Source organism: Coturnix japonica, chromosome 12 (genome assembly GCF_054131305.1).
Source record: "Coturnix japonica strain WE chromosome 12, WE-NBRP24, whole genome shotgun sequence".
Classification (NCBI taxonomy): domain Eukaryota; kingdom Metazoa; phylum Chordata; class Aves; order Galliformes; family Phasianidae; genus Coturnix; species Coturnix japonica.
This window is the reverse complement of record NC_140674.1, coordinates 8,757,597-8,781,470: the sequence shown is the minus strand read 5'-3', so window position 1 is coordinate 8,781,470 and position 23,874 is coordinate 8,757,597. Positions and strand designations below refer to the sequence as shown.

The window sequence follows — 23,874 nt, the reverse complement described above, 5'->3', positions numbered from 1 at the left end:
TTTCCAGTACAGGTATAATCTGTCTTAACCCCAGACTCATCATACACACATTAAAAACCATTCCTGGCCATTCCATGTATTTCAGCATCAAACACACACAACTCCCTAATTAGGGTTAACCTATATTATTTCCATAATTCAAGATTAAGGTAAAGATGTGGTAACTACAGAGAGCAAATCGGAAATTGTGTAGGATAGTCTGTGTTCCAAAGAAGCAGCATTCATCTCATTCACTGTCAACAACATTATTGGAGTGTTTATCCCAATGTTTTACAAAGCACTTTATAATATGAGGTCCACAGTAAATACACAGTTCTCGTGACCTTGCCATTAAAAAAAGACTGAAAAAAAGCCTTTCTTGTCCATCATTTAAATGAAGGGAACAAAGAAGGTCAAAAACAACCAACCTCCCTTTATGCATTTTGTCATTCCATTTAATTTGTTCTCAAAGAACACCCAAAAGTGATTCTACATCTAAAAAGAAGAAAAAGAGTTGGGAGAGTCAAACTGCTGTTCAAATATATGGAAAAGTTTCACTTTTTTCATCCTGACAGTTGTACACTTAGAACTTGAAAAGGAATACTGAGCTGAATAATGCTCTTTTATTCCCAACTACATCTATCACAGGAAAAATAAATAAATAAGTAAATCATTCTACTAAGAAAAAATAATAAAGTAGCAGCAAACTTCTTCACTGGATGCTTACTTATAAGGCTTTCTGCACCCAAACACAGTATGTGAGTGGTGGTGTTGCACTCAGAACATCACCCAGGGACAAGGCTTTACCTCCCTAGATTCCAGCAGCCAAGTCTCAGCTACTTATGGCAGCATGCCATTTTGTCTACCTGTCATCTACACACTGGAGGAAATAGCAAACGTCTGGGTGTCCAAAGAAAAAAGAAGCCACCATTAGAAAGTCCCTCCCAAGCTCATGCGATCCAGGAGAGCTTTCCAGAACAGCCAGCAGGTGCTGTTTTTAATAGGCCAACTGGGACTTAATCCTCTGGTTTATCCAGCACTGGGTTGCACTGCTGGATTGCTACCAGTGGAAGCTAAAAGGATGACTGTATGTGGAACAGGACAACGTGCCTGCAGCTGTGTTGCTTCTGATGCAGCCTTTGAAAGATAAGCTTAGTCAGAACTTATCCAAGACTCCTTTGGAAGCCACAAGGATCAGCAAATGAGGAAGAAGGATCCTGATATAAAATTCTTTTAGCTGTATCTCTCTAAAACTTTGGTAAACTTCCTTGAAAAGGCAAGGGAAGAGGTGACCTGCATCCAATCCAAGATGGATTCAGAGCCTCTGCTGGGTAAGATGCACATTGCCAAAGGCAACAACAAGGCTCTCTCCTCAGCTTCCCAGAACAACGCCCACAACACAGTAATGTGCCTGAACAGACTTTTTTTTAGCATACAATGTCACAGCTACTGACTAAATACAAAATTCAGGTCTCAGTTTACTGGTAGGCTGGTCAAAAGTGTTTTAGTATCACAGTGAGTTCTTCAGTTTTACAGTCAGCATTTCACATTAGCTAAAAATGAGTTTTTATTTTCAGTAAAGAAAAAACAAGAGCAGATGTTATCATTCTGAAAACAGAGGCAGAAACCTCTGCTTTTGTTTTTCCTATCAGTGCCTCATTTACCAGTTACATGCCCTCAAAACCAAGTAAAAGCATAGCTTAGGATTGAATAAATCTTGTACTGTCTACATAACAGCCAGGGTGACACAGAGAAATGTAAATGTCCTTGCAACACAAACTTATTTTGCACGCAAAGTAAGTCACAGCACTTTGCAAGTGCAACACAATGTTTTAGGAAAAAAGCAAAATGAGTCAATGACTCATGCTGGTCAACCTTAATTCAACATCAGAATACATCAATAATGTTATCACAATGCAGGAACAATGAACTACTATTAAAGTCAGACTATCGTGTTCAAGAAAGTGAAGCTGAAAGTCTTTTACTAGAAAAACCGTGCAGTTCTCTACATTTCATACGTTCTTATTTTCTGTATTATCAGTAAAAATACATGCAGTGAGAATATGTAGATGTGGAGAGCGAGAGGGTAATGAAAATAACTGATGTTATGCATTTAGATAAAAATCACAGGTCACAGTCAAATCTCATGTCATTTTAAAATGCCCTTTAAAAAAAAAAAAAAAAAAGCTGCATTTAATAAGAAAATGCATTTTGGATTGTTTCACGTTTAGTTCAGTATTCGGGCAGTTCATATCTCTCACCCTTCTAAGTGTTTGGGAATGGTAAACATGTTGGCAGATAATTACATGCTGTCTCTTAGCAACCAGAACTGTCTTGCAATGAAGTTACTGGCCTTTTTTTCCTAATATATCCTGGTAATGGCACGATTTCCACAAATTTTACACCCAGCCTGGCAAACCCCTCACACAGAATCTCCTGGATGAGCCCATCATTACGTGACAGGAAAGACCTGTTAGTGAGAGCTACTGCTTTCTTTGTAATCCCTGGGGAAGACAATTCACAATAAGCATATACTGAGCACAAACAAATGAGTAACTAGGAAGAGGCTAGTCAAAATATTTTGTCATGAGACTAAATGGCCTTTTCCACTGCTAGAACTGCAAGCAAACACAATACCAAAACCTACAGTGGTTTAAATAATCCTTTAGACAGCAAAACCTCCCAGTTGTTTAGCTTCAACAACAGAACATTGAAATTCTGACATAGGGAGGCTTGGACCAGTTTTACAGAAAAGCTCCATTTTGGCAACTCTTCTGAAAATGCAGTCCCACTTGTAGGCACAAAGGAATTTTGGAACGCTTGTTCTTTGTCTGCACACTAAGGGGAAATATTACTGTCACTGCTTCATTCTGCAGACCTAGGACATTTCAGTGGAGCAGACAGAGCCTTTTTTTAGTGCCTTCCTGCAAAATCCATGATCTTTAAGTTCTCCTTCCCTCTTAATAATATTAGAGTAGCTATTAATAACAAAGTCGTTCTCGCACATCTTAAAAACGATCAATACTGTCATAAAATACAATTGAAACTATAACCTGAAATACCTTATCCTGCCAAAAGACTTCTTTATGACACCACATTTTAAAACACCTCCTTACTCAAAGGTGGGTTTTGCATTAGAAACTGTCTGTGCTCACTGGCAAAGATGCAAGCGCTTCAGAAGGCAGCACCTTCATCTGTATCCCTCAACCCTTATAACACCGCTTCTCTGCCTAGTGGTCAATTTATGTACAAAAGTACCTCCAAATTAATTCTCAGACTGTGCTACATGCTCCCCTGTTGTGGGTCATCTCCAAAATGGTCACCTAACAATAAATTCATATGAAACAGAATGCAAGAAAACAACAGCCACTCATGAAGAGCATTAATTACATGCACTTGCACCTTGACTGACTACTTGGAAATGAAGATGAAAATACGACTGACTGGAACTGGAAATTGAAAATAGATTTTCCTTAAGTCCCAAAGCAACGTCATGAATCACTGAAATTGTTTTCAGCACACAAGCCTGAGAACTTGTCTCTCTAACTCTTGTTACATTGCAGCTGCATAACAGACATAGCCAGTAATCTTTGCACAGCTCTGTGTTGCTGCACAGGGTGGATGTCCATTTTAGCCAGGTGCCTGGAGTAGCACCATGGCTCAAGTGAATTCTTGCTACAAAAGCTCAGGTTCCAACAAACAAGAAAAGAGAAACCGTGCCATTTCAGTCAGGGATCTTACAGAGAAAAGGAAAACACAATGAGAAAGGAATTCCCTTACATAGTACACTGTTTCAGTAAATAATTAGTTTTCCAGCAGCCACTCTGCTGATGAAACCAACCCATAGGTGGCAGAGAAGATGATGAAGCCAGCCTGGTACACACAGCACCTGCCTTTTAGCAACACAGCTGGGGAAAGTTTGCATTTCTGGCACTCTCCTTCAGGGGCATTTAGGTGCAGACAGACAAGTTTTCTGCTCCAGCTGCCTTTAATTCAGCCCACCTCTAGGTTCTCCTTGCCCACCACAAACATCTCTCTGTTGGGCTGCTGTTCATCTGATTTGCTCAAGCGCTCTGTGTGACTTAAACTGGCTGAGTTCTATCTGACTGCATTTTGCTGGAGAGGAGTTAGCGCTCATTGCCCTCACATCTCTGAGAGGAGATAGGAAGTTGCAAGGAGCAAAGTATATTTTCACAACTGCAAAGAAACTCTTAATTTCTTAATGAAAGAAAACAGAATCCAAGAGGATAGGAAGGAACTCTGGCAAAGCAAAGCTTATGAAATCACTACAGTGTTCTAATACAGCTTCCTTTTAGACAACTGCCAGGGCTAAGGCAGTCACATGGCAAAATGGTGCACACATGGGTCTGTGTGTGCCTGTTTAATAAGCCATGATGCTCTTTGGCTGAACTAGCACTTATGTCACGTGATGCAGGGGTTGCCATGGCAAGTACATATGCAGTTTCTGATCTACTTCATCACAGACTTAGCAGAATTTAGATTAACAATGCAGGAATATGATTTCCCAGAAGCCATACTCAGCTGAGCCTAACAGTTGGGACGTGAAGTTGAAACAATCTAAAACACCTGCTAAATGGTAGTTGTGATGTCCCGATCAAAACTTTACAACAGTAGTCATTTAGCATGAATGCTGTCAGTTCTGTCTTTGAAAGCAGCTGTATGTTCGCCACATGTAAGGCATGAGTTTCTGTACGCTTTCTCATTCAAATATACAGCTGGCTTTGGCCATCAAAACACAGGCATTAACTGGTAGAGCAAAGTGGGAATAACTATTCCAGCAAAACAAAACAAGAACGTGTCCAACCAGCTGTAAAATTCAGTCCTTCATTTTCTAGTGGAGTAAACCATCAGCTGATAAACAAGAGAGATTCCTGTGAAAGATGCTCCTGACACTAAGATAGACAATGTCTCAAAGTTTTAATATCTGGTACCAAGATTAAGAATCTTGCTAATACAACAGGCTGAAAGCCCACCTCACGCAGGCTTTTATTTCTAATTCAGTGAGGGAACATGGCTGAAGCTACTAGCAGCTCAAAGCCAGATTCTGGGAAGGCAACTGTTTCCACAGGAGCAATGAGGGAGCAGTTCTGAGGTCAGTTCCAGGCAGGTACACTGTTTCTCTACTTCTGGGAACCTCATCATGGCACCAGAAGACCTGAGGGTCTTCCGAGCACACCCTGACCTGAGGGTGTCAGTGTTTAACATACGTTCAGGTGATTTTCACATGTGCTACTACTCAAGACCAAAGATATTCATGTTCTGAAATAATTTTGTATAGTACTGAACAAGCTTTCAGGAAAAGCATTTCAAGGAGTCTAAGCATAGCAGTGAAGCACTTGAGCCTTTAAGCCATCAATCAAGTAACAGCAGACAAACCTCAACACAACCAATTTTTAATAAAAGTTAGCCCTTTGTTTCCTTGCTTTTCATAGAAAGCCTTGACAAGGGTTAACCTATACTGAAAATTGCCCTGAGTTTTTCCTTCCAGCAAGAAAACCAAATAAAATCTGAATTTGAGGTAAAGCCAAAAGGATCCTTCCCCTCTTCCCACACTGATTTTCAACCTCTTCAGGCACTTACAGAGCACTGCCCTCTATTCCAACAGCACCACTCACATCTTTACCTCCTGGCACCAGGAAGCACAGAATCTTCCCACCATGCAGAGCACAAGATATTGCTTGGTTCTTTCCCTTTCTAAGGAGATACACAGTTTGGGCTTCAAAGGTTAATTTCAGATCCTTCTCTTTAACTGCATGCTACTCACTCCTTCCATTCTTCACACCCCACAGACATCTCACTTCCACCACACACCATACACCATATCCTTCTCTCCAATAGCAATAGAAGAGAAAATCTCCACTGCACATCACTTGCGGGTTTGAAGGAATCTAAACACTAGACCACAGAGTGATGCTCCAGGATTTCCTCTCTATTAGAATGCATTGCATTTAATGTTAACTGTTAATCTGATATGCATAAAATTGGACACCTACATCACTGCTGTTACAATCAAGCCGTTTACCTCATATCAAAATTGCATAACATAGTGCATAGATTTTCAGGGAAACAATTTTCAATCCCTGTTTATGGAAGATGAATATCAAACTATAGTCACTGAAGTACTGGATGCGGATTCAAGATGCAAATAACCAATTTTATCATGCAACTGTTTTTTGTTTATTACAAAATTGCTGCCATATCTCTCAAGTTCATCTCATTACCAGAAATTAGAGAAATGAGATCACTAGGCAGAGCTCCTACTAATGTGATTTTGGTGTTAGCAGTCTAATTTTTTTAATTAACCTCTCTTTGTTTCCTGATTCAGACTTGCACACTGTGGAAGGCTGCACAATTTTCTCTGTCAGATTTACAAGGCTGTGGCATAAAATAAACTACATAACTTCTCGTGCTCCCCAATACCTCTTTCAGCCCTGAGCTTTCTGCAGACAACAGGAATTTGCTTCTCCACAGCTGCATGCAGGGAAGCAAAACAAACTTTACATTTAGTTATAGAAGATTATTCTCTAGATGGGCTACATTTTTAAACAATCCTTTTTTTTTTTTTTCCTCCTCAGTACTAAAGGACTCAGCAGTTTCCTTTTGTCTTTAAAGATTCAATTAAAAGTATGTTTCAGAAATTAAATTACAGCATGAAATTAGCTAAGGGTATGAAATACTGCATTTGCCCTAGCATTCAGGGAAAGGCTGTACAAAGCAATTCACTTAATGGCTCCTAACATGTGATCTCAACTTAATAACTAAAGTGCCCTCAGCTAGCAGAGGATCTACTGGTGAGATATGCCCTATATAACCCACTGAAAGGAGGAATGGATTAAACACAGGTAAATTTTGTTAATTTATGGTAAGCCCTGCAGTTACTCTAATTTTTGATCTTTTAAAATATTACAGTTTTGTCATATAACACACTTATTGGCAGGAGTATCTCTGTGTTGGTTTTGGCTGGCTGAGGCCCTTCAATCTTGACATGTTCCAGAAGCATCTGCTCATGTCTGTTGGAAACATTTTTCTCTCTCCAGCTTTCGGAGTGTGCTGCTGGATGTAATTCATCACAACCACCACAGATACTCTTTAGTTTAATCTGTGCTGTGCTAATATAGGTAAAGAAGCAAACAGTCCCTTTACTCTTCAGCTCTCCCCTTAATCACTGCTTGGATTCCATTTTGACTTGGGCCCTGGTGCACACACAGTCTTAGTTACAGAAGTATCTAATTTTCATTTAGGATCAGCGGGTATCATGTAACAGCAAACTAGGAAACAATTCCACTTCGACTGCCCTTTGTGGGACCAAAACAACTCATTTGTCCTATCTACAGGCTCCCAGCAGTGCCTGAGCCCAGTGGGACTGTCCCCGGGGCTGAGCAGGTCCTGGCCCCCATCACTCACACTAGTGGGTGTTGCTGAGTACTACATGTCGTGGATGCTTTCCAAACTTTTAAATTATATTTTTTAATTGGTTTTGCTTAGGCTTACAAGAGACATTAAAACAAAAAGGGAGAAATAAGTAGAGTATGAAATCAATTATAAAACCTAAAGCTAGTAATGTCTCTGAAATCTACTTCTTCTCTGAATCTCCCCTTTTTCCCATTTCAATCCAAACACACAGAAGTCTGTGCACATGCACATTCCTATTTTCATATGAATTTTAGCCACACATCTAACATAACTTGGCAACTATTCTCTTGTTTAGGATTAAAAAAAAAAAAAAAAAAAAGATTTGGATTAAATTGTCAAGCACCATAACATGTTTCTGTTTTCATGTGGAGGAGAATGAATAAATAAGAAGCACGTGTATCCTGTCAGAAGGGTGCTGAGAAGGAGAACAGGCAATGGCAACAAATGCCTGCCAGCTGGGTGGGGTATGAAGTAATCTGTATTATCATTAACAACAGCAAAATGCAGCTGTGATTTATGGCACTGTAAGGAGCAGAGGACTGAGCTGTTTTGCTGAAAGCACATATTTTTCTTCAACTTCATGAACAGCTATTGTTAAACAATAGGTTTTCCTGGAGGTACTGAAAGAATCAGTCATGTTACTCTTACGCTAACAGAGATGCTCAGTTCTTCTGTGTTGTCTGACAGGTGTTCATTAGAAACAGCTGTGGCATAACATCCTACATGCATGTGGATGAATGTGCTTCTGTGCATGCCTAGGAGTGTGGATCGCTGCAGTTTTGCTGCTTATGGGTCACTTATGAGTGTTTTCTGTAAAAGAATCAGTTCAAGCATCAGCAAATTCATCATTCAGGTCGCAGCTAACGATAGCATTTGTTGGGTATCACTGAATTTCAGCTTGGAGTATGTCATGGTTACTGGAAGCCTTGAATGATCTAGCACAGATCAATGCTTCAGTTCTGCCAACAGTCCTGTGCTAGGCTTTGCTAGTGTTACATGACATCAGTTGTGCTGTTGTGCTAAATGTAATTCTTCATTAATAAAGTCCAACCTTGATTAATCTAAGATGGCCTGTGAATGCTTCAAAATGGCCTTGCCTTTTTTTTTTCCCCCTAAAATACAGTCTACACAACAGCATTTGTGGTTTCTTTTTTTTCTGCCTTTATGCAATTCCATGTTTTATTTGAAATTCACTTTCCAAGCAAATGATTAACCCTGATGAGAAATAGCAGCACCATCACAACAACAAAAACTTGCAAAGTACATCTACTGAACAGTTCTAAACACATTTCTGCCTTCCTAAGGACGGCTTGTTAAGAGGCAACACCAGGCAATTTTAACTTGCAAGTTAAAACTGAAATCATATTGTATCTCCTTATTACACTTCAGTGATAGTGAGGAAACTAGAAACAAAGATAATTCAGGCTGTTGTTCCTAACCTGTACATTATGATCCACACACCACACAGCATCTTCCAGCAATGGCACCTAAAGAGCCTCTCCCAGGGGTGCACCAGATCTACTCTGTAGTGACTCAGGCTGCTGAAAGCACACAGGTTGCAGGTTCTGTCTGAACATCCACCACAATGGAGCTTGATCATGGTCAGCTTGCTCTTTTATACCAGTGGCCAGACAGCCTGTGAACAGCAATTGCATGCAGCCTCTTATACTGGATTCTAACTAGGAAAAGGCTCTGTAACCTGTAAGTCCTCTAGGCTCCCTGTGACTCTATGCTTTCAACTATGCTATTAAAAACAGCAAATGAATCAGGAGCCACAAGATGCCCACTTACATAGTACATAGTGGACCAGCATATGCTTCAGCAGTTTATGAAATGAAGGGGAACAGATCTTGTACTTCTCTGAAAAGCACCAAAAGGCATATATAGAAGCCCTAAAATCATTATCTATTGAAAATAATATCAAGGTTTAAATACAAAACCAATCACTATATATATACATATATATAATTTCTCTTTGTGCTTGGGACTACCAAGCAGGCTATCAGCCACTTAAGCTACATTTTAAATGACATTTGTTGCATGGCTGTCCTAAAATCAAACTACCCAGAACAACAGCAACAGTAATAAAATGCAGTTTGCATTATGCCTGCTGTTTTATTTTCTGTGGCAATAATACAGACAGCCATATGGACACGAGCATTTGGAAGGGAGGATTTGTTGGCTAGATCTTCACATCTGTTTACTTATAGATGCAACAAAAATACATTTGGAGGTCACTGACTGCACAACCATTCTGTTTACTCTTGATGAAAAAACAGTCAATCCTACCCCTTTCTACATCAACTCGACTTCAAAATAGACTATCATTTTAATAAGAAAAAAGGTTTTGAAAACATACTAAAATTAGTCTCTTTCAGACATCACCAGCCTCTTCATCCATAAAGGTGTTATCACAGCAATACTTAATCCAAGACAAAATCAGCATGCAATATGTCAAGGAGGAAGAAGAAAACAGAAGTACTGCTACATACATAAACCCATAACCCATATCACATATGATTAAGAAAGCACGCACTACTGACCTCATATCCGAACGCAACGTTAATGGAGAAAATCTTAATTAAAAGCAAAGCAAACAAAAAATTCACCACTCCCTTCCCCCAAAAAACTCCACACCAACACATCAAACCAATACCAACAGGTTCATAAGCTGGTAACTTGTAACATCTCAATGACATGTTTGCAGATATTTTAAATGAATCGCTCACAACAATCAGAACATACTTATTGACTTCATCCATATCTTCCCCTGGGGTCTGGCTGAAAGCATTAATTCCCAACACAGAAATGTCTACTTCACAAAGCAAAATTTCAACTACCGGCAAATGTTCAGAGAAAAAAATAATAATAAATCAGTATTTTAAGCATTTCTCACCCAAAGTATTTTTCTGAGTTCAATACATTTTTGAAATTAACGTGATTGTAAACAGTAAGTTTGTTATGACATTATTTTCCTTAGGTTATTTTTATTCTGATTGCAGCCTTTTGGTAGAGATGCTTAGAAATACCCTAAGATTACACACATTTTCTCAGCTGAACAGATCTTTTGGCAGTGAATAATCCCATTCTCAGAAATATATTTATACTTGCTTGCTGTCACCCACACTTAAAACTTAACTTCTAGCCAAAGGGCACATATCTTATGTCTTGTTTATGAAGGAACCTAAGGACAGAAACTACTCAAAACTACAGATGGATAATATCTGATCTTAACTACCTCCACCATCCTAAAAAAAAAAAAAAGAAGAAAAAAAAAAAAAGAGAGAGAGAGAAAACAGCAAGAGAAAAATATCTTACTTTTGTTGATGGGTCAGTCTTCGTTATTTGTTTTGCCATAGGAAGGAGAGGTTAGGATGACAGCTGTTCATTACAATCCCATCTTCATTACATGAGCTTAACTCTGCTACTGGCTGGCTGGCCCATTTCTGCTAGCTTTAGCACAAAACAGTGCTCCTAAAAGCTCCTCCTCTCCACAGCATCTGTCTGGATACTACCCACAACAAGCAGAAACAAGGCTGTGTGCAGAGCCATTTAGGTGCTAAGAATAAGTTAGAATGGGGGAAACTATTAGAAGCAGAAATAAATACTTTGGTGGCAAAGCCCAGGAGTTGGCAGTTAGAAGTGCAATGCCTACTGACACCATCAGCTTTACACATCATTCACATCTTTGAAACACTACAAATCAAAACAACAACATTCCTGATAGAAACAGTAGCTTAAATGATGCCTAAAAACTAAAAGACAAACTTTCAAAGCATACATCTCCTATGATACTGAGCAGCCCCAGCCACTCCCTATAATTAATGCAGTGTGTCCCAGCTGTGAAAGAGGAGGAAGAGGAGGAGCTACAGTTCATTATTTCCTACTACTATTTTAAAAGCCACCAATGAAGTGTCCACACAAGACATCGATATAACAAATGTAATGTACCTAAATATATGCAATTTCATTATGGATGAGTAAGAAAGCAACTGCTCACAGTAACCTACATAAAGTCAAAATAGTCACCTATTCTCTGGCACCCAGAACAGCAGAGACTAATCTATCTTCTGTTCCCAGGAACACTGCCTATGGCAGATATTGTATCATCGCAAGTGCATATCTCAAATTACTGCAACTTATTCCCAGTGCAAATAATGCTCCTTCATAATTTATTTGCAATTTATAAGCTTGTGGGCAATATACCAGTATGTTCTTTTGGTCTAGACATGGATTCCTGAACAGACAACAATGAAGCAGTGAGACCAGACAAATAAAAGGAGGACAAAAGAGGGTCTAAAAATTAGGCGTAAAATACGTATACTAACATTTACTGTGGCGTACTCTCAGCTACTGATCAGCACGTTAACCTTATTTTCTCTGCATGATCGCTAAGCACTCTACTAAAATTAGGTCAGAAATTCAGATCAGATCAGCTGACTCAGCCCAGCAAGATCAGACAAAGGCTAGTTGCTTGTTTACCATCCTCACAATCCAATACAATGCATGCTTTATCCCCTTCAATTTACATTAGATCCATACATTTTTCCCCACAATTAACCTATCAGAACCACACAGAATGAAACAGCAATCACACTCAAGGTGCATCAATGCTACTGAAGAAGCACAGCACAACATATTCTCAGTGATGCAAAATATAACATTTTTTTTTAAAGGTCATTTTTCAGATCTTGTTTCTAAACTGCTGAAACTAATGCAGTGAACTTTTAAGTCATGCAGCATTGATTATCACATGTTTCAGGTAAATAACAGCTGCTTCAAAATAGTGTTTGCATGAATACCAGCACTGTATTAGAAAATAAAGTGCTTGTTAATTTGTTAATTTACATGAATATCCTACTTCACAAAGAGCCTCTGAACAATGAAATTGAATAGCTTATCAAAAATTAAATAATCAGACTAATGCAATTTTCAGTACGTGCCAAAGACTTTCAGCTGCTTTATTTTCATTCAGGCAATTTCTTTATTCTGTGTTTGCTGGACACCCTCCACCCTTGTTCAAAGTCTACCCACTGTTAGTCCCAGGGGATGCCCCTGTTTGCTATAGAGATCGTTTTTGGTTGTTCATAGTCTCTGGACTGTTAGCACAGTTATCACTGCACATGTGCACTAACTGCTATCTAGGACACACTATCAGGAATCAGGGAGAATATAAATACCCACCAAGATGAGGTTAAAACATAGGGAAATATTCAAGAACAAAGAAGTAAACAATAATCCTACTTTACCTTTTTTGATTGCTGTTTTTCAATAGATGGGGTCTTGGATGAACCTGTGGAGGTTGCTACAGGGAGCAGACTTGACTGCCATCAGCCTAAGTGACATTATGACATCATTGTTCCTTAGTCAAATCAGATGTTTTTCCTGGATTTGTTACTGCTTTTTGTTTTTACTAATCAAGAGTTGAGTTCTCCTACCCAAGCTCACACAGGGAATAGACAGAAAAAGGATAAAGAAGACATTTACTGACATTTCCTAGGGTGATTTCTTACTTGTTTTCTTAGAAGGGTATTGCCTTATAACTCAATACTGAGATAAGCCAAGAGGGAAGGGAGTGGAGAGTACCACCACAAACATGGTTTCCCACAGAAGAGTGCTACAGACAAGAATTGCTGGTGCCTCCAAGTCTCACATATGTATACACACACATGCTGTTCCTCAGAAAAAGCCATGGTATTGTTGGGAATCTTCCTTATTTTCTGACATGTTCTCTGGGGAGCAGAGCTTTGTTCTCAAGAATTTCAATTCAACATGACCAAGAAATTTCAAGATTTGGCCTAAATCATCAACAAAAACAAAAAGCAAAAAAATAGCAACACATAAAACAACCACAGTTTAGGAAATATTGGCACCACCATTCAAATTAGGTATAAAGAAGCTTAGCTACAGGAAGAAAGAGAACCAGATAGGTCCAAACTAAATAAGTCTGCACACACTGTTTTACCTTATCAAATGAAGTTACCACCATAAGGACCAAGGAACTTATTCTTCCGGCAATTATAAATTAATTGAGAAGTGACATTTCAATAACATCCAAAATATTTGAAATTTTAATTGGAATTTATTTTCTTCAGTGGAGAAGAGCCAACTATTTATAAGGAGAAGGTGCTCTCCATCTCACTGCTTTAAAACACCAGCTTATTGACAGCAAACACTTTTATTTTACAGGGGAGAAATTCAGATTTTTCCTCTGCTTCATGTAACTGCATCTCAAATCCCCATTCCAGCAGACCCTACTTTTTCCTCTTGGAAATTCTACAATTTATGTAACAGTGTAGTAGTCAAAAGACAGAGAAGGAAGTTGATATAAACAGTTTTGTTTTATCTGCTAAAGGCACTCATATTTAACACAAACATTCCAGTCCTTGCTCCCAGGAACACAAAACAAGAATAACAAGAATTGTACAAAATATATAAAACCTGCATAGATCAAAACAAAAAGCCAACCAAAAAAACAGCTACATTAATTTGCTGCAAAGAAAAATGCTTTTCCTCATTAAGTAATGCTTAGCACAGCTCCCGCTTCAAGCTACCTATCCCTTTGACTCTTTAATAGTTTGAATCCCCCTAAACATCACCCAGAAGGAAGTGACAAGATAACTAATCCTGAAGACACCAATATAAACATTGCATTAGCTCTCATTATTCACTTTAATTACACTTTAGTCTTATGTTCTCTACAGAATCCAAAATAGTGAAAATCCAGAAAATTCTACATCCTGGAATGTAAAGCAGCCACAATTTTGCCTTGCGGTCCTTCTCCTTCCCCCATCAAACTGTATGTGATTTTCTCTTTCAAACATTCCATCAAAATTACCAGACTACTGAGGCATTGATAGTGTTCACAGCACAGCACGTCTGTTATACCTGCATGTACAGTACCCAAGATATGGCATAAAATTAATCATTTGAACTGAAATATGGAAGATTCACACTGGGGGGAAAAATTCAAAGGACCTCCTATCAGTTTGAGCACAAGCCATTCATTTGCATATAAAAGTTTAGTGTATATATGGATGATGCATCTTTATCAAACAATTTGTCTATTTCCTCAAGATAGCTCAAATTTTTATGCATATGTGCACTTACACATATACATACGACTTCATATACAGGTATCTCCATATAGAGATATATATTCATCACACTGACCCCTTTTTTTCATGTTTAAAAAGCTGCAGATTTTGTTGCTATCCACTGGCACAAGACACCAGGTCATGTGAGTGCTCCTCTCATTAGCTGTCTATTAAAATCAATTGAATTATTCAAGAAAAGCCATTATAGGGTTGTGCCCACAGGTGCAATATCCATTTTCTTTTAAGAGTATTGCATTATTCTTATTTTTATTACTTCAGAAAGCATAGAAGGGTGAGGAAATCATACATAACATGACAAATTTGTTTTTAGAGAGCAGTTAGAGAGCTTTGAAAATTTATCAAATTTGAAATATCAACCCAAAGAGAATCTGTTCTCATCTGCGAAGCTGCCTTATCTTGGAATGGTACATCCTTGAACAAAGTAGACATTGTCCTTCTGTTCCAAATACCTAAATTTCCTGTGACAAATCACACCTGCGACGATGCCACACGTGCTCCAAACCAATACATTTTGGTGGGAATACTCTCTTCTATTGAGGAGGACCATTCAACACTGCCTCTACGCAATACAATAAATATGCATCAGCAGCCTGAAACTCGCCAATGGGCTATACTGCTTTTACCAGGAAGCAGCTGGAAGTCAACTCATCTACACATTTTTACAATTGCTGACATTATGAACGTTTTGCTGTTCATTAACTCTGCCAGACCACTAATATTTTTATCAAAATATTTACCGTTTTATTGCTTCTTCTTGTTTTCGGCGTTTTTCGCTCTTTTCTTTCAAGTAAGCCAGGTTTGTTTCATTCCTCATGCGATCATTCTCTCGAGCAATGTCTGATGCATTCTGTATAACCAAGCCATCATAGGCCTTCATCCCCATATCTTCAATATACTGGAGAAAAGCGCCCAAAGTGACCTCCTCCTTATTAGAACTCATCATCTTGCAGGAGATAATGAACAAAGGAAAGTAATATTTCCTGCGGGATGAAAAAACACATAATAGCTTAATCAGTGGGAAAAAAACTTATGGTTTATGACAGTGAGATTGTATCAGTTGTAATTGACATCTCTGTAAGAGAACTTTTACACTTTCTTCTGTCTAAAGAATAATAAACAAAGCAAATGTGAACACAGAACTATACAGAATGTTTCCTTCCCTGAATCTCGGTTTGAATTGAAAAGGCTTCCAATGACAATGGGTCCTTTTTACAATTTAGGTAAAGCCTTTCCAAAGCAGATCATCAGATAACATTCCTATTCTGCAGGATATTAAAAAAAAACAAAACAAAACAAAACAAAAAAAAAAAAAAAACCAAAGGTGGAAAATACTGTTCCATGTTTTAGAATAAAAAAGAATAGTAATAATTTTGGTTCAAAAATAATGGTTCAAAACATAGAAATAAGTATTGTTTCCTATATATCTTAATATCATGGAAAGAAAAGCCCCTGGGTCATCTGCTCCTCAGCATCTTATTAGCTTGAACTCCAAGAATGGACATGAAAACTCAGCTCTACTGGGACCTTCAGACATGTGAAGCATTTGAATTCTTCAAGCTTCCATGAGTATTTCCTCTACAGGTGTGGCATATACTGATTCACAGCACCCCCAGTCAAGCAGCATGGAGCAGACACGCTTGGATCCCCAGCTCACTCCTACCTCTATGGCAGACAGCCTAAAACCTCTCAAAAGCTCTCCCAGCAGACATCCTGGGAGTCATAAGAACCCCCAGAGTACAAACATAAGTAAATACTACAGATGGCTAAAGGCAAGGTAAAATTAAAAGAAACATATCGTCCAGGTGAATTCCATGTAACTGGATCAAGGTATTGTTATGTCAGTAAAGCAGATGTTATAAAGCAGAAATATACGATCTTGTTGTGCTTTCCTGCTTTAAAGTACTGAGACATTTGGATCTTGAATGTCAATGTCCCTGCACACCAAGGGTGTGTGTGTGGGGGGGTAGCACTTTACAGAAGCAGGCTTGATTCAGTGTTTGAGTGACACAACAGTAGTCTGGGCAGCTGAATGCAGCTCTCCAAGGCACGCCTGCTCTTTGCATCCCTCCCTTCTGCAAAAAAGATGGTGTGACTTCTCGGAATATGCCTGAGAACGATGCCAGCACTGCAACTCTAAGTGATCTTATTCAATATGCAATGAGTAACCTGTCTGCACACTGTTTTTAAGGGCAGAGACCTTGCGTAACAAGCATCAAATTTCCTTCTTCATTTCTTAGAATACTTGTAACATTTATCACATGGATGGTTAGGCAAAATTCTGATCAGGATAGGCTCTGTAAGATTCTAGCTACAATCACTGCCGGCCTTCAGAAACAGCCCTGAACATGAGAACAAAATGTTCTTACATCCACGATGTAAGCAGCCTGCAGGGCATATGAATGGTAGGGAAACATTTCCACTCTTTTCTCCATATTTTTAATTATTTGAAGTGGCAATGGCAAAAAGCTAATTTTAGACAGTTACTGATTAATGTGAACACAAGCAAATTACTTCCCTTGTTTTCCACTTTTCTATATCCAAATTGTTTCTGTTCAGTGCTAAGCGTTAAAACCATGAGGATTCAGAGGATGAGAAGGGTCTGTTCCTATCATCTCCTCTGCCTCCCAGGACAATCTCTTCTATCATCTGGGCCTTCACACAAGCACAAGACTGATGATCAGGGTCATCAGATTGAACTTAATGTACTTCCAGGCAAGGGTATATGTATCTTCAACTAATCCCTGCAGGGTAAAATCAGGGAAGAGGTCTTAGCACCATCCAAATGTGAATGTATGCTATTTCACACAGCTTTCACACTGGACGTGGCTAGAATTCCTTTGGGTTGGAATACACATCAAGCCATCATACATGTTCACTGTACATTGCCCAGTATCTACAAAGGAGTGAATTGGGAAGCTGACATTACAATAAACTAAACAGATTAAACCAATGCCAGTCATGCTTGAGTAGACATCTTTTCAGACCAGTTCTTAAACTTTCTGATTTAGAAAATAATTCCAGGCACTAGAGTCACTACCTGGGCAATGAGGCCTGCCTGACTAAAAACAACACTTGTGGCTATAACTCCATAGCCTCCATACTTCCCAAATGGTACCTTATCTTCATGGTTGAAGTCTAGGCCATTTCTTCAGTACACATTTATTTTTATTAATTTTCCATTTTCACTTCTAGTAAGGTACAGATTCTTCATGGGTTATACACCGAATAACATTCAGATAAAACTGTAAAATAGAAATCCCACTGTAGTGACCGTAATGGTAATTTTGCAATTGGTTTCTCTAAATACTAGATTTTACACCTGAAATATAGTATGAAATTTTATCCTGAAGATAACTTCAGGGCCTTTAGTAAACACAGGTCAGATCCACCTTACTAAAAAACCAAGAACTTCTACTTTACATCCTCTTTTACACGACTGCCTTTTTTTCCTTTTTCTTCCATGCTTCTCCTTTTCTTGAGAAGTCTAGAATGAATGACACTTGAGGATATACCTAATCTTCTTTTATTCTAAGTGCATTTATATAGAAGAACATTAATACCAAGGTCATTCTAATTTGAAATTGTTTAAAACAAACAAGTTTTAACCACTCTTGCAACAGGCAATGCCTGCATGCTCGTGACACTAAATTCATCTTAAGGCACTCCTGAAGGACCTGTCCTGGGATGCTGAGAGGGTTCAAACACTTGAGGTGATTCAACTGTGAAAAGCATCTATACCAGTAGCAAGCATTTTCTGAAACAAAAACTGCATACATCCCCCACACAGGGCATTTTATAACCTCATTGCATTTACTATCTGAAGGTTGTGTATGCAGTGCTTAAAGAGGGAATAAAATTGCAAACAGCTGGGACAAAAAGCTTGACTAATTACCATAAACATTTTAAAAATATTAGTATTCCTTACATAGCACACTCTGATCAATTTATTTTGTTTTTCCCCTACTGGTAGCAGTGCCACATCAGAGTGCCACTCACCCCAGTAAGTTTGCTTTCTAACTGCAATACATTACAATCAAAACATGTGGCCTATCAAGTCACATGCATCATTGGTTTGCCTCCCTGCTCAAGAAATGCTGATTGCAAGCAGCAATGATCAACTCCTGATCAAAGGTTCTGCTTGCTGCTGTACTCAGGCAGTGAGCAATTCCTAACCATCTGTCAGGGCAGATACAAGTACAAGCAAATGTTCTGAGTACATTTATATTTGATTAAAAATATGCAAATAGAAGTTGTTAAATATGTAATGTGAGCCGTAGGTGAGGTACCACCATTTTGGTAACCCTAATATGCACACTGCAGTCAGATATTTTAGTAATTAGTTACAAGGATCATGCAGGGTCACCTCTGTATTTGCAGTCAAATTGGTTTTAGTCCGTTTTGATTACTGGAAGAAATATATGCTGGAAAATTATAGCTGGGGGTTGCTCTGCTTGGGAAATTCTGAAGAATCAGGAGGAGATGATACTGCACAGGATGAAAAGCTGTGATTTCAGCTCTGAAGTCAACATACTGAGAAGTCAACAGAAATTCACAGAAGGAAGTTTGTTAGAAGCGTTCAATGAACAATGAACACTATTTGAAATTCTCCTGAATGCAGGGACACACATAAAGAGTTCTCCAACACATTCACCACTTAAAGACTGTGCTAACACTTTGTGACACCTCAGTGAGAAAAAGTAGTCATGCTCATTGTCACCTGACTCTCCAGTTGTCCACAAATGGAGTTTCACACACCTCCACCTGTAGCTTAATCTTTGTGTTCTAAGTTATTAAGTAGGGCTTCTACAAACATGAGAACTCTAGGCATGTTCTAACAAGTAAATGCCAGGTGAATTGATAATCCCACACTGAATAATCCTACATTTATTACATCACTGTGTAATGGTTCTTTCAATGCCATCATGTTTATTAAAAATACACAGATGACTTAAAACATCAAATGCTTTGTAATCAAGTTTTATAGCAAGTATAGCCACTCTGGGAAAGATACTGGGACTTAACCATCCAGAAGAAGTCTCTGGCAATATAATCTTTTTCTGTTATTCAGGAAGGTAGAAGTCCTCAAAGTCAAAGTACCGCCACTTTCCTCCTTCCAAATCAGACATTGCAAGCTGCTCTGTGCTGCTTTGCAGCTGGAGTAAAGCAAGCAAGATTTTTGTGGGTTCCCCCACCCAGCCAGTATATCTGGCTTTCTAGCAAGAGCAAAGAATCCCACTACTGGTTTAGCCTAGAAATGTTTACATAAGTGAATTCAAGATTTTTTTTAATTATTTTTTTTCTTTTTAAATGAACCAGATGCCAATTCTATGAAAGAATAAAGAGCAGTGCTTTACAAGACTGTTACATACCTTACTTTTAATGTAACTATGAGCTCTGATATCAAACATACAGCTTCTTGGTCAAAACCAAAAGCAAGCCCTCTTCACGTGATCAGTGAGCAAAGATAATGAATTCATAATACAAGAAGCAATTGACCTAATATTACAATAACACAGCAGTGCTACATGGTAGCATTCAGATATGTGGTTTTTCCTCTTATTCACATGAAGATCTCCAAAATATCAGTTGGTTTTCAGCATGCATGAAAGCCATAAGCTGCAGCTGTGCTGCATTGAAAATTGACAATGCTGACATTAAACTGAAGGAGCTTTTTGAAGTAATGACAAAGGCACTGATTGCCTTCTTCCTAAACCAGAAGGAATTTTTTTTGTGGTGTTCTTCTGACACAAGAGAACAGAGCACTGTAACATAAGAGTGGGGTTGCCTAAAGTCCTGAGCCCAGCCCTTGATTTATAAGCAGCCTACACACCTCTCCAGTCCTGCCCATCTCTCTGCCAGAATCTCTACCTCTCTCTGAGAATGCAAATTCACTTTCAAATTACCCGTCATTTCCTCCACTAAATGTAATATTTCCAGGAGGATCGGTCATTCAGCCCTCAAGTTTGTGTTGTTGCATTATAGTTGCTTGTAAGGCATTAAAAGCAAAGTAGACAAGCCATATCCAATTTTCACAAGCTGCTGACCACAGCAGTGCTAATAAGAATCTAATGGCATCGGGTATACAAAGAATATGAAGAATGCAATGAAGAAAAAAAAAGTCAGTGATGGAAAAACATACTAGAGACTGCTTTCCAGAACTCTTTAAACAGTCTCTTATAATAACTGTGCCTTACACCAACTGAGCTTTGAAATATCCAAACAGTTGTATGTCATGAGACAAATTTCTAAGGTATGCTTTTTAGAGCTGCATTCCCTGCTTGTTTTTAATAATTATCCAGCATTACTATTTTCACTCAGTGATGCACTAAGCTCTCTCAGAAAATAGAGACCTTTGAAATAGGCTGCAAGTTTCCTGCTATGTATCACTTGACAAGTTTTTAATGCATGCATTTAAAGAAAACAAAATGCTGCATTCACTAGGAAGGACAAAATATACCCCTGTATTTTGACCAGGGTTACAGGGTTACCTCATCCTTATTATACTGCACAGCATGAATTCTAGCACCTGAGTGAAATCACGAAGCTAAGTAGTGCTAAGCCCTTCACTTAGAGAGGTTAAAAGTGGCTCCTTCAGTAAAATAAGAATGCTATTGCATAGTATTAAGAAAGTAGTCCATTTCTACAAGCAACACACCCTAAACAGGGGAAAGTTATTCTCCCTACAGTTTTAAGAACAAAAAAAATAAAAAATAAAAAAAATATCTCGAGCTTTGAATTTTGGATCCATTGCTAGTCTTTTTGAAAAGGAAAAAGGTCTCAGCTAACAATGACTCCTCTATGAATCTAGAATGTAAAGAACTGTTCTTTACTTTGCAATAAGGCAATACTTCTATCTCTTTTATCCCTGGAGGAAAATAAAGCTTCCTTTTAAGCACATGGACATTGGACAATTACAAAACCAGATTCAGAATGGCCAGCACTTAAGTGCGATTATGACATTTTGCCATCCCACTGTTATGAGGAAGACTTACGAACAAGAAGAAAAAGGCATGCAGAGGGACATATTCACACATATTCCATACACAAACTGGAGAGCATTTGAACTCAGAAGACTGAGCTTCTTGCTGATGGATATATTTTTTTTCCTCTTCCTTAGGAAAATGAAATGGAGATTTCACTACCACCAGCATCATACTAAGATGCTGTAAAATATTAAAGATGCAGTGGGTTTGATAAGTAACTAACAGATGTTAGGAATTATTTTGGTTAATTCATCAGAAAATAGCAGAGAATTCTTTTGATTATTTAACAGCGCCTCTTACCAACAACAAAAAAATCCACCTGCAAAATATCTCTATTATAAGCACAATCAACATGTGAAGAGCACAAGAACAGTCAAATAGACTTCAGCTTTTACTTTAGCAATGGTTTGATTAATACTTCTCTAAAATAACATGCAAGTTCATCATTACATATTGCAGGTACTCATTATTTCATTTTGTAAGTACAATTATTTTTTCATTCTTATTAGCATGCTCATTTTTGAAACAGAATTTTAAAAAACATGTACGTACCAAAATGTAAGTCCACGAGGACCACTAAGTGCAATATTCAAAGGTGACTTTTGGCTGTAAAAGCCCTTTCCTGTGGTTATCTCAGTGCAGTTGGAAGGGATATTTCAGCACCATAAGAAACAGATTTGCAGTTAGGCTGAGTGTTTTTATTTTTATTTTTTTTTTCTTCAGTTAAAGTGCATTAAATCTTGTCAGCAAAATTGCCCAGATTGTAGAATTCGGCATCACTGTAAGTCAGCATTACATTACAGATCTTCTTAACATATGATTAAAATGGCATGTAAAGTTTGGCTTAAAAAAAAAAAAAAAAAAAAAAAGCAAGAGAAGGACAGGTGCTTGCTTCTTTAAATCCACATTCAGAGAAGAGAGGGTACAGATAATAGGAGGGCAGAAACAACACCCTGCTTTGAGGTCCAGCAGAGAAGAAACTGGATGATTTTTACCCACTTCATAACACAGAAGATTACAGCACCATCATATGCAGTAAGACAGAGACTGCTAAGGTGCCTCATTTGAATATGTTCTGTGGAGACAAAAAGAAATGAACATAAGGAGTGGAAAATATCCTATCCAAATGGCTTCTTGCAGCGGGAAAGACGCTCACGCTCTCATTGCCACTTAGATATAGAAGGTCTGAAGCAGTCTAGCTTGTGGCATCGTCTCTCTCTTTCTCTCTCTCTCTCCCCCCCGTGACTACAGGCAGGCTTGCTCTCTCCAGCTGCCTCAGTCTGTTGATGCTGCTGTTGATTAATCAGGGATTCTCAAACAAAGAGCAAGCCTACCTTCGGGTGCGAGCAGGACTGCGGGGCTCCGCGGCGGCTGCAATCCGGCTGCCGAGCCGCCCCGCGCAGCCGGCATTGCTAGCACCTCGGACAGCTCCGCCGCGCCGGGCCCATCGCGGGGCCGAGCTCCTCTGGGCAGCGGCCTTATCTCCGCCGCACTGGAGGCTGATTAGCAAGTAATCCGGTGGGAAAAAGATCTGCGTGAACAGCACTGTAGCGTTTAGTCTATAGGGAGGAAAGAATATGAAGCAACACCCCTCCCCCTCCCTCCCTCTCCTTTCCCCTTCCCCAAAAAAAGAAATTATTCTTCCACGAAGAATGTGTTAACCTTTAGCCCATGATATGGCTCAAGGAAATGAGCGGCCACTTAAAAAGGACCATCTGAGCCTCAGTTTGATACCTCATATTGATGTATCTTTTGCACTCACCCTCACTGAAAAGCAGTGCAAGGCGCACAATTACTGCTGACGCAGATTAGGCTGCTGCTTGGGGAAGGAGGGGAGGAGCTTCTTAACCTCACCAAAACAACCTCCCACCACCTGCTCCCATTGCATGAGAACAAAACTACGCTCCTCGGACAGAATGAGCGTGACATTTACACTGCTTTGCTTATGCTGATAAAAGATGTACACTCTGGAATGAAGTATTTTGTTTGAAAAGCATCCAGGATGAAGCTACGCAGTTTTATGCTCATCGAAAATTTGTAAGCTCGGTGCTTTGGAGGAAAACATTCCCTTTTTTCTGAACTGGAAATCTGTGTTACAGCTCCTCCTTTCAGAATACATGCAGTTTTGCTTTCTCACCCCTAAACCCACAGCATGTACACAAAGCAAAAGCATTAACTCCCTGCATAAAAGCCAGAAAAAGGGAGCTGTCTGGATGTGCACACCCTGTTTCATTTTGTTCTGTCTCCTTCTCAAGTTACAGGCATATTTCTCTTGCACAAATCTTGATTCAAATGAATTGATTTCTAAAGTGAAAACTTTTATTACAATATTAGAAATCAGGCTCACAACATACAGTCCT

At 38.9% G+C, this 23,874-nt stretch overlaps 1 protein-coding gene across 5 annotated transcripts in view; it reads right to left on the bottom strand.

Moving 5' to 3' along the window:
• The window catches only part of NYAP2 (neuronal tyrosine-phosphorylated phosphoinositide-3-kinase adaptor 2), a 122,164-nt gene extending 98,838 nt beyond the window's left edge, over positions 1 to 23,326 (bottom strand). For 2 of the 5 annotated variants that reach the window (XM_085513551.1, XM_085513553.1), the window contains exons 1-2: positions 22,067 to 22,383; positions 15,269 to 15,511 (exon numbers count right to left, since the gene is read on the bottom strand). In XM_085513551.1, the coding sequence (XP_085369677.1) occupies positions 15,269 to 15,474 (206 nt within the window). In that variant the 5' untranslated portion in view covers positions 15,475 to 15,511; positions 22,067 to 22,383. Of the gene's footprint in view, positions 1 to 10,731; positions 10,863 to 15,268; positions 15,512 to 22,066; positions 22,384 to 22,848; positions 23,096 to 23,276 lie in introns of those variants that run through there. The other 3 variants (XM_085513552.1, XM_015871429.3, XM_015871428.3) reach the window with 3 other exon arrangements.
• Between the last annotated feature and the right edge of the window lie 548 nt (positions 23,327 to 23,874).